This window comes from Pleurodeles waltl, chromosome 3_1 (genome assembly GCF_031143425.1).
Source record: "Pleurodeles waltl isolate 20211129_DDA chromosome 3_1, aPleWal1.hap1.20221129, whole genome shotgun sequence".
NCBI classification, from domain to species: Eukaryota; Metazoa; Chordata; class Amphibia; order Caudata; family Salamandridae; genus Pleurodeles; species Pleurodeles waltl.
In genome coordinates this window covers 1,010,260,181-1,010,272,630 of record NC_090440.1, presented here as the reverse complement: position 1 = coordinate 1,010,272,630, position 12,450 = coordinate 1,010,260,181, and the positions used below count along the sequence as shown (strand labels likewise).

The window sequence follows — 12,450 nt, the reverse complement described above, 5'->3', positions numbered from 1 at the left end:
TGGAAATCTATATACTAAAGAATGAACAGCCAATGAAAGAGCACAATAGAAGTGCACTAAGTCTTAGTCTAACAGCTGGTATGGTCTAGCAACTACTGTTAATGACATTTACGGAAATGTGGACGGCCACAATCATCCCCTGAACATTGTTGAACTACACATTTGTAACAGAGTGCAGCAAGACCTGAAAGAAGCAAACAAGCTGATCAGCAGTAACAGGAACAATTTAAAAAGATCTTATTCCCCATGTTCGGAAGAAGAAATGGGACAACTACCATCTAAACCATATTCAAAAAGTATAATACCTAGAAACAGAAGAACCAAAAGATAATCCAGAAGAGACCCAACAAGAATTGAGGAGATAGTCCTGGCCTCAAAAAAATAATTTACATGATAAGAACTTCATTTTCTATGATAATGAAAATAACCAAAAATTAGTTATTGTTTGCCACACAGTTAGCAATATACATACCATGGTTAATGGTTGACACTTTAAATCTTTTTTACCGTCTTTTACCCACTTTTCATTTGCAACATCAAGACAGTAATAAGTAGCCAATTCATGCACTATTGCCCCCAAAACAGAGCACTACAAATCAAAGAATTGCTAACAGTTGTAAACGGCAAAACTAATAGCAACTATCCACAAAAAATAGTTATGGGTTTTGAACAGGCAGTGGTTAAAACAGACCTTGAAATACACACTCAAATAGCAATACGAGAATGTTATTTCCTTTTCAAACTGGTCAAATGAAGACCTCTCCAAAAAGCCACATTAAGTACAGACAACTTTGCCAATACTCAATTTGCCTTTAAAATAAAAAGGTATCACCCTGGCATATGTACTCCCAACAGAGATTACAAAACACTGTAAGTTACTACCAGAATTTCTGTTCTGTAAAGCAAATAAAGAAAAGCTAACACCCTTCTTAGGCTAGGTTGAAGACACCTTAATATGGGCACATGAAACGTTCAAGACACAGACATCAATCCAAGTTCCACCTAGTACAGTGAAATGCATATATCTGTACACAATCCCAGGAAGTCAAAACTGATACTGCATTGACAAGGTGGCATAAATCCTTCAAAGGCAATCTTGAAAGGAGCTACCCTACTTGATACAAATTCATAGAAAAAATGTAAAAATAGCACAGCTATCAAGAATTATGCCAAAGATATGCTCAAACACAACAGTTACACTCTATACTCTAAGTTAAAAAGTTGCCAAATGGTTGTGATGTTACCTATGAAGGTCCTACCCTTTTCAAGAAAACTAGGACTATACTTCCTAGAAACCATTTCTCAAACACTACTATGTCTTCCTCTACAACATGCCATCACTATTGGGGAAACTTTTTAAAGTGCAGATTTACTATTTTTACTCCAACCCAAAACATATTAAGGAAAGTGTTTCATTTGGAGTTTTACGTTTCTAATTCTATCTCTACCACTGTGGAAATTGCTTTGGGGAGTGCAGATTTACTATTCTAACTCTACACCCACACCCATAAGGCAAATTGTTTAATTTTCGGTGCTATACTGTTTAAGCTACCACTCAATATTCATTAGGGAAAGTGCTTAACTTTGGGGAGTGTAGATTTAGCACACTAACTCTGAACCCTCATCTATTCAGGAACCTTTTTGATTTTCGGGAGTTTGGATTTACTGTTCTTACTCTGACCCAAATACCATTGGAAAAAGTGTTTAATCTTGGGGACTTCAGATTTAGGGCCTCATTATGAGGTTGGCGGTCGCACAGTGGGACCGCTAAATTCACAAGGAGGACACCACCGCCATGGTGGTGACATCCCCTCCGAGCATATTACAATGTTCCAGTCAGGCTGACCGTCTGGAACATTGTAGTACACGGTTCCAACTAGGCTGCCCAGTGGGAACGGTGCTATGATATTGGTCTCAACTTCCTTAAGGGAGCTGAGGCCAATGCCGTAGCACACAGCACCCTCGGAATGCACACTGTCTGCAAAGCAGACAGTTCGCATTCTGTCAGCGCTTGGCAGGGGGGGCCCTGCACTGCCCATGCCATTGGACATCGGAAGTGCAGGGGCCCCCCTGTGCACCCTGGCATTGGCTTTCCACTTCCCTTTCCATGGCGGGGTCCCTGCCATGGAAAGGCTAGCAGAAAGCTGAGTTGTAGTCAGCCAGTTAGTGCTGAGTTCAGCGCCGCCCTGGCTTAGTACAACTCAGGCCGCCGTCACCACATCAGCAATCATGTTCCTGGTGGGGACGGTCGTCTTTAGCCAGATCCACCCGCCAGGGTTGCAATATGGCTATTGGACATCCTAGAGTGCAGGCATTTCCTTAGGAGGCTGGAAGGGTGGGGGTTGGTGTTGAAGCGGTTGAATGCTGCAAACTCGGACCCCAATAAAAACAGCAATGCTTCAAACTCCCCCCCCCCCCCAGGGGCTGGTCTGACAAATTTGCCAGGGCTCTTTGTTGTTGATAAAACGATTTACAATACTGATCCAGAGTATACACCTCATTTTTGCCAAGATTTAATGTGGATTTGTTCATAGAGATATGTGCTGAAGAGGGTCCATTTTATTTTATTTTTTTCATTTAACACTTTGGGCCTGAGTAACAAACCTGGTCCTGGAGTAAGTTTGGTAGTACTCCAGTTGGACTGTTAACTTACTACAAAATGTAATTCATAAGCCTTTGGCCAAACATTTAAGGCTTCTCCTCTCCTATTTGTTCTGTTTGGAGATCTCCACCATTGTGTGCAGGGACCACTGCACAAGTAGGTATATATTTTATTAATAAATGTGGGAAAGACAAGCAGAAGTGGCTACAAAATGAGAAATTATTACTACAAAATGAGTTAGCTAAAGAAAATTAAAGAAGGGTTTTACGGAGGCACAGGCAAATGCAAACTACAGCCACAAAACAGTATTACTGCTGCTATTCACAATATTCACTTGAAATTCTACTACTGCTCTAATAGTGGCAGAACAGGCTCAAATGTATTCCAGCTAAGCCTTTGGTTATGTCAAGTGCAACACATGGTCAAGCACTGGTCTTGCATCATACTATCACAGAAACAAATGGAGGCAGCAACTAGCATGAGAGAAAAATATGTACATTAAAGAAAACATTGCTTTAAGGTACCACCAACAACATGCAATAGAGCCAGACAAAAATGTTTTGTGAGCCCACCTCAAATCTAAATTTGGGCTTAGTGTTCAGTCTATGATACAGGTGAGTTTGTTGATGCTTTGCGCTTTTTGTCTTATGTTTTCTTTACAGAAAGGATGTGGCTATCACCTTGATCTGCTGATGGTTGCAATAATGCTTGGAGTGTGCTCTATTATGGGATTACCATGGTTTGTTGCTGCCACTGTGCTCTCCATCACACATGTAAATAGCCTGAAGTTGGAATCTGAGTGTTCTGCACCAGGGGAACAACCAAAATTTCTTGGAATTCGGGAACAACGTGTTACTGGGCTCATGATTTTCATTCTCATGGGCTCTTCTGTTTTCATGACAAGAGTGCTTCAGGTAAGTACAAGCTGGGTGATTTGAAATACATTTAAAATATTTTGTAGCAATATCTCTGTGAACAGTATAATATAATGCACTGAATTATTTTATTCTGTGCACTGTACTGCATGGCCTGTTGTTTCAGCTTCTGGTGAAATGGTACACCAATTGTTAAGTGTAATTATGGCAATGGGTACAATGTCTCACTAGTGAATTAAGAGTTTAACTTCAGAGGCAAGCCTGTTGTTAGTGCAGCAAGTGCAGTGGCATTGCCAATAGCAAGACAATGTATGATGGGCCTATTGCGCTCACTTTCCCCCCAACCAATAAGCTTAGCAGCTTATATAACTCACTAACTGTACTTTGTTTAAAGGTAATATGAGCAGTTACAGGGTCCATGGTTGCAACGTACTGGTGTACTATTTAAATAATTAGACAAGCAGCCAGCCTTTCTGATAAGTTGACAGTGGATGAAGATGTCTAATCAAGTCCACAGAAAAACAGTGAAATCTTGAAATCATCGAGGTTCAAGGAATCAGTGTGTTCTGCTCTCTTTGCTTCAAAATATTGTGCATTGGTCAATGTAAACCTTAAATTAGTGGTTTGATTAGATTTGAAGAGTAATGGCATTGATTCAAAGAGCAGTTACAATGTAAAGTATGGGATTTTGAGCAAAATTATTTCCATGTGACTTTTAAAAGATTATGAGCTATTAAAAAGGTTGACTTTGTCAGTGTTTTGCACATTCAAATGGCTATAATACAGGATTGGGGTTATGTGAGCCCCACAGGACAGGGGAGAAGGGAAATAAGAAAGCCTTTTCAAAACAATATTCAAAGTCAGAACCTTGAAGGTTTATTTAAAATTAAGAATCATTATAGAAAGGAAAAACATAACAAGTCAGTTTAAATCATGATGAATATAGTGCAAAAATCAAGAGGAAAAGGGCTAAGTATAAAGCCAAATTATAGTCTGACATGGGGACTGCTCAGTAGACGGCAAGAAAAAGCCATCTAAAATATCTGCATACAAAATCAGTAAGAGGGTTGACATAAAGTCTGCCTCTAGAAAATGGACAAAAAGCTCCACATTCCACAAAACACACTGTTTATAGGGTTGTATACACTGAAAGGCACACTTACGCCATGGTGAGAAATGAGATAATAATAACAACAACCAATAGATTTTCATAAACACATGATAAGTTAAATGCAGCACGGCCAGAAATGCTTTCAGAACGCATAATTAATGTTAACCCTTAATCTAAAAACATGACACTACATATTTTCATGTATTTAATACAATACACCCCTGAGTCATCCCCAGAAAGAAGAAAAGTCCTTGAATTATTGCAAGAGTGGGTACAATTAGGACACAGCATTCTGGAAAGCACAACACCACAAAATAGACATTATTTCTGCTATTTACTGTCAATGCAAACAAATACAGCAGGTGATTTAAAAGTAAATAATATACCAGCATTTCATTCGTATTTGAAAAAATGTGCAAGTCAGTATAGGCAGGCTGGAGCCCAGTCATATCAACTTAAGGTCTAGTTATGCTAACTTAAAACGACGACTACTGAAACATTATTTTAATTACTAAACCTGCTCTAACAGCTTTAAACCCTACAACTGAGATCTTGACAACATTTCTGTTTAACTGTGGGTGTTCATGGACAGATCTGTGGTTACTATCGGGTAAGTGAGGGTTAGCTAGAGATGAAAGTGGAATGGAAGACATTGTTGAAATCCTTTTGCCAAGCTAGATACAATAATTAGCTCCAACTGACAACTGAACACATACAAACATTCTAAACCACGAGCAAATATTTCCTGCAACTGCCACGAGACAGACTCATGCATTTATAAACAATTGTAGACACCACACTTCTCTCTCTCTATGTAACAACATAGAGATAACTATAGACTATAAAATACATACAAAGACAAGTCTATAGCTTATAAAAAGCTATCCAAATGACATAATATAAACAAATACATGAGCTAATGAAACTAAACCTTATAGCTTTATATAAGAATACAAATGAAGCTAAACATTGGTTAGAATGCCACATGCTTAATGACATAAAATAGCGAATTTCCACAAACGATGAAGCTAAAACAGAAGCTGAATCTTAGCTCACTTATTGACAAAATCTTCCAAATAGCTAGGATATCTGTGTATTCTGAGACTTCCTCCTTGTCCAACATATTTGTCTCATACATTAGCAGGAACAACAAGTGTACCATTTTTATAAATGTTATTATAATTATACTCTGACATAATACCACTTGACTTTGGTTTGACAACCACAACCTGATTCAGATTCCATACCCTTCCATTCTCCATTTTTATGGCTTTATTGAATAACTTAATAACAGTATGGTCCTCATTACAACATTGGTGGTAAATCCCGCTTACCACCGTGCAGAAGACCGCCAACACACTGCTGCGGCGGTGGAATTCCGCTACAGCTATTACGACCCACAGCCCGGAATTCGCCAAAATCCAGACACCCACACAAGTCCGCCACACTAAAGGTCAGTGATAAACTGGCGATAACAAAACCGACACTGTCACGCCAACAGGAATACGCCCACACTGTCACAACCCACAAATCCATGTGGCGGTCTTTCAACCACGATATTCCATTGGCGGTACACACCGCCGCACTCAAAATACACCCACATTTACAAAACACAACTACATTGGACAATTCAAAACACACACACCTGATACACATACACACACCGCTCCCACACACCCAATCCAATATAAAACACACACCCACATCACCCACAAACCCTTACGACCAAAATTGAGAAAGAAGCCCAGAGAGAGAGACACCACCAGAAACAACAGTAGCATCTACAGGCACCTCGGACAACACACACAAACACATCCGCTCACACATCACAACCAACATCACCTCTCACATCACCCACACCACATCATGGCACCTTAACGACACCCCAGGTTCTCTGAAGAGGAGCTCAGGGTCATGGTGGAGGAAGTCGTCCGGGTAGAGCCACAGGTATTCGGATCACAGGTGCAGCACACCTCCATTGCAAGGAAGATGGAGCTATGGCGCAGAATCGTAGACAGGGTTAACGCAGTGGCACAGCGTTGAAGAACACGGGATGACATCAGGAAGAGGTGGAACGACCTACGGGGAAGGTGAGTTCCGTGGTCTCAAGACAAGATTGCAGTACAGAGGACTGGCGGCCAACCCCCACCTCCTCCCCCACAACTAACAAAATGGGAGGAGCAAGTCTTGGCTATACTGCATCCTGAGGGCCTCGCAGGAGTAGCAGGAGGAAAGGACTCTGGTAAGTCAAATCTTAACTATTACATCCCCCACCCTGCCTGCATGCTGTCACATACCTCACCCTCACCCCCATCACTCCAACACCTCACAAATGTCCCACTATCACAACCCACACATCCCAACACCAAGCCCTGCATGCAACACCAAAGCATGGACACCCATCACCAAAGCATGTACACTACAGATACCCACACAGACCCCAAACCAAATTTCACTCAAGGTCCTAGACATGAATGCAAGCACTGGAGTACAGGGTCACCCACCCATTGCACACGATGGCACACACAGATGCAATAATCATGCCTTTACACCCCTGCAGGACCCCTACCCAATGTCACCGGACAGGAGGTTCCAGACGTTTCCACTCCCCCCACAGAAGAGGCCCACAGTGATGACAGCAGGTCTATCCAACTGGATGACCAGCCCGGCCCATCTGGGACCTCGGGACAGTCGGTTCCCGTGACACTGGCACATGCCACCACAGAGCCTCCCCCCTCAGGAAACAACAGCACAGCACCCACCCAGCGGGCCCATCCCTCTGGCCCAAGGACATGTCAAGCAGCAGTGTGTTCACCACTACAGGGAACCCAGGCAAACCCACCACCCCAAGAAAATCAGGGGCAGTGGCAGTGGGCACACGGTTCAGGGGACAGAGGCACAGGAAAACCGGGGAAATGGGAGGACTGCTGTGCAACAGGGGGAGGACAGGCCCAGGGAACCCAATCTCCATGAGGCCCTCTCCAGCATCATGGGAGCGTACCATAATTCCCAGGAGAAAATGGCAACGGTACTGGCCAACTTTCAGGAGCCCCAGTGGCTGCAGGAGGAACACTATCTGGGGATCAGGGAGGAACTTAAGTCCATCAACACCACCCTGGTCACCATTGTAGGGGTGCTGAAGGACCTTGTGAACACCAGGAGGGACACTGTGGCACAACAAGGGGCCCCTGACACTAGCCTGGATGATGAACAGCCCACCACTTCCGCCGGCGCTAGTGGACAGGAGGCACCGCCACAGGACCACAACACCAGCACCCCACCCCCTGCAGATGGAGAACCACCTTGCAAACAGTACCCAGAGTCACCTGCAAATGTCAAGGGACAACTGTTAGACACACACTAACTCTTAGGCACAACCCACGACCCAGACAACTATTCACAGGGTCTGGGCTCCTTGTCCTCACCTATTAGCCACACACTGTGCCTCTGGAGTTGCCCCATCACATAAGGGATGCTGCTATTCCTCAGAATGTAAGCGTCATGCACTGAGCCAGGAAACTTGGCATTCACATGTGAGATGTACTGGTCGGCTAAACACACCATCTGCACATTCATAGAATGGTAGCTCTTCCAGTTTCTGTACACCTGTTCACTCCTGAGGGGGGGGTACCATGGCTACATGTGTCCCATCAATGGCACCAATGATGTTGGGGATATGTCCCAGGGCATAGAAGTCACCTTTCACTGTAGGCAAATCTTCCACCTGAGGGCACACGATGTAGCTGCGTATGTGTTTCAGCAGGGCAGACAACACTCTGGACAACACATTTGAGAACATAGGCTGGGACATCCCTGATGCAATGGCCACTGTAGTTTGAAAACACCCACTTGCTAGGAAATGGAGTACTGACAGGACCTGCAATAGAGGGGGGATCCCTGTTGGATGGCAGATTGCTGACATCAGGTATGGCTCCACCTGGGCACACAGTCCCAGGATTGTTGCACAATCAAGTCTGTAGTTGACTATTACGTGTTCCTCTTCCATTGTTGACAGGTCCACCACCGGTCTGTACACTGGAGGAGGCCGCCATCTCATCACCTGCCCTAGCGGACGTGCCCTATGGACGAGAACAGCAAGCAGAGAGTCAGTCAACACTGAGGTATTACAAAAAGTCTTTAGCACACATTTGTCAATCCACAATGTGCCTGTTACGGTGTGTATGCAAGGCCTAGATAGGTGTGACACAGTTATTATTAATGCCATGTGGCCCCCTAACATGGCAGCTGCCTGACCTGTAAGGTGGGACAAGGGGATATGATGTAACTGCTCTGGCGTTCTACACAGTTGCGGTGGGTGGTTGAAGACCGCAGCACAATCCTGCATTGGTTAACATTGGACCCTATAGGTCTGAGGAGCCAGTGACAATGTACTCTGGCGGTGATGGTACGCACCGCCGAGGACGTGACTGACATTTTCTGTCTGTTCACTCACTTGATATCTGACATTCGACAGGAGAGGACCTACAATGCAAGTGCTGCTGTAAACTCTGTCTGGAAGCGACCATGGCTCATGTGTCAGAGGAGTTGGAGAAGTTAGTGGATGGGGTCCTCTCCCAGTACATGCTACGGTCCTCCAGACAAACAGGTGAGTACACTGTGAGCATGCTGACTGGGCAATGCCTGTTTGGAGTGGTGTGGATGGAAGATACATGGGGGAGGGAGGACTGAGCCTTGCATGAGCGAACAGTGAGTGTATGTGCGTCAGGGCAAGGGTGGGAACGTGGGCCAATGACTGTGACGGTCCGGACGGTTAAAGTTTTTCCTTTTCCCCTGTACTATTCCTCTAGGTCAGCACCCACCAGAAGAAGGATATTTAGCATGCCATCGCCAAGGATGTCCAGACCCTGGTGGTCCATCACATACGGAGCACCCACTGCCAGAAATTATGGGAGGACATTTGCTGCTCGAGCAAGAAGACGGCGGAGGCCCAACTGGGGATGGCCTCCCAACGTGGGAGGGGTGGCCGTCGCACCATGACCCCCCTGATGTTCCGGATCCTGGCGGTGGCGTATCCGGAGTTGGATGGGCGCTTGAGTGCATCACAGCAGCCACAAGGTGGTGAGTACCGTCACATCCATCTAACTCTGCGCGCATTACGAGGTGTCTGGGTGGAGGAGGTGGGCAGTGGGTTCCCCTAGGCCAGGGTTGGCTTTGTAGGCAAAGTCGCTTTGTGAGGCAGGCTATGTGGCACCCCAACCCCACCAGTGGTAAGAGCCATCTACACCTAGTCAGGCTCCTGTGACTTCCATGTGTGCAGCAATCAGGCATAGGCCTTGTACCCCATAGCCCTGTGAATAATCTTGGAACTATAAGTGCATGGTGTAGTGCAGAGGGCTGCTGTGTCTGTAGTGTCTGCCAACGGTAGTGGTATTGTATGTACTGAACATGTCTTTTTTCTGTCTCTCCCCCCCTCTTTTTGTGCACTCCCTGTTCTTGTGTGAAATAGCATCTTCAGGCGGAGGAGCAGTGGCACCGGAGCAGGAGGGAGCTGCATCCCACTTGGTTCAGGAGCGTGGGGCAACGGAATCTGAAGCCACCAGTGGGAGGGAGGGTGAGGGGAGCTCCACGGCGGGGGACAGGAGCAGAGACCAGCGACAGTGACTCCTCCTCTGATGGGAGCTCCCTTGCGGTGGCGCGCCCCTCTGTGCCCCCTGCATAAACAGGTACAGCCGCCATCCCCCCTATCAGCACCGCCCTCCCAGCAGCCCCTCAGCGTGTGTCCCATGGCCGCTCACCCAGGAGGGTGGGAATCTCCTTCGCCCCAGGCAACTCAGGCCATGCCCCAGTCAGCCCTGCTGCCCTCAGTGAGGAGGCTATTGACTTCCTGAGATCCCTCACTGTTGGGCAATCAACCATTCTGAATGCCATCCAGGGTGTTGAGAGGCATTTGCAACAAACAAATGCATACCTGGAGGGCATTCATTCTGGCGTGGCAGACCAACAGAGAGCATTTCAGGCTCTGGCCCCAGCACTGATGGCAGCCATTGTCCCTGTGTCCAGACTCCCCCCTCCAACCTCCTCCACCCAGACCCAATCCCCTGTACCTCAGCCTATCCCAAGCACAACATCAGACCAGCATGCACACATCTCAACACACAAGGGTGGCTCAAGAAAACATAAGCACCACACATCCCACAGGCACTCCCACAAGCATCATACCCATGGAGACATACCAACATCCACTGCCTCCACTGTGTCCCCCTCCTCCACGTCGTCTTCCTCCCTCCCTGTCTCGTCTCCACTCACACCTGCATGCACTACATCTTCAGCCACTACCTCCATCACCAGCACGCCCATTACCACACACCGCTCACTTGCACTCACCAACCCCACTACCAGTGTCCTCTCCCAGTGTGTCAGTGAGCCCTCCTCCCAAAGTACACAAATGCAGGCACACACCCACCCAACAGCCATCCACCTCACAACAGCCTCCAGCCCATGCACCTTCACCCAAATTCAGGAAACGTACACCTGCTACAACCACTACCTCTTCCTCCACTCCCAAACCCCCTACATCTACCCGTCCCAGTGTGCCTAAAAATAAATTCCTGACTAATATTGACCTCTTCCCTACACCTCCCCCGTCCGTCCCCTAGGGCCAGGCTTTCCAGGTGGATTGCTGGGTTGTGATAGGGTGGGCAGTACTTTGTCTTCCGTCTGTCTGTTGGCAGTGACCACTGCGCTGTTTGTTTGTACCGCTGTGGCGGTCGGAGTGTTAAAGTGACTGTCTATGTTGGCGGTTTCCGCCATGGTCGTGATTCCATTTTTTTTCCAACGGCCTGTTGGCGGTATTACCGCCTCTTTAACACCGACCGCCAAGGTTGGAATGAGGGCCCAAGTCTTTTTGTGAACTTTGACCATTGCGAAAAACCAACAGGTGCACTGATAGTGTCTGAATCACTCAGATTTACCACAATACTTTTAACTCTCTTTCTTTCATCAAAATAGTACTTACTCTTTTGAAGAGCAATATCCTTTTCCATCCACTCACCCAGTCCATTATATCTCACACCTTTATTCCAAATCATCAAACTTAGACAGAGTCAAGTATTTGGAGATCTACACTTGAAAAGTTCATAAGGCATTTCCCCAGGAGATGAATGAGTGGTCATTCTGTAAGCTGTGATTCTTTCTTGTGATGCTACGCTCCAATCTATTCCATTGGTTTTAGAAAGTTGAACACTTTCTTTTAAAGTTGGATTCAACCTTCTATGGTACCATTCATTTATGGGTGATAAGTAGAGCTTTGTGTGTAAAACATCACATTCTTTAATGATCTGCTCAAATTCCTTTGAACAAAATTGAGGTCCATTGTCAGAAAGTATAGACTTAGGGAAACATTCTCTCTTGAAAACATCCCTTAAAAATGTCAAAATACTTGATGAAGAAATATCACTTGTACATGTCACCTCAACTCATCTAGAATATACATCTAGCAAAAGTATAAGAAAGGATTTCCAATGTTCACCTTTCAACATCTATGTCTATAGCAACTTCATCCAATAGATGACTCATAAGAAAATGAGACACCATTAGTGTGTGTCTAGTAAATAACATTTAGTTACTATTTTGCATTTAAGGCACTCACAAACTGTACGTTCAAACTCAGGCTCTCATTATGAATTTGGTGGTCTTTTGGCAAGACTTTCACGCCGGTGGCCACCGAACGACCGCCAGTGATGGCGATCCAGTGACCGCCATATTAAGAGTCACAAACTGAAGACTGCCCAAAAACAGCCACAAATCCTAAACTGCCAGGCCGACCAAGGGCGGGAGAGAGACGGTCCCACCGCCAACACTGCTGAGAACACCCCGCCCTGCTTATTACAACCCACAAATCA

The 12,450-nt window shown here is 45.7% G+C and overlaps 1 protein-coding gene across 13 annotated transcripts in view; it reads left to right on the top strand.

The window, feature by feature from the left end:
• The window catches only part of SLC4A10 (solute carrier family 4 member 10), a 1,044,586-nt gene that overhangs the window by 897,745 nt on the left and 134,391 nt on the right, over window positions 1–12,450 (top strand). For all 13 annotated transcript variants that reach the window (XM_069224249.1, XM_069224250.1, XM_069224244.1 and 10 more), the window contains exon 19: window positions 3,265–3,516. In XM_069224249.1, the coding sequence (XP_069080350.1) occupies window positions 3,265–3,516 (252 nt within the window). The remainder of the gene's footprint in view (window positions 1–3,264; window positions 3,517–12,450) is intronic.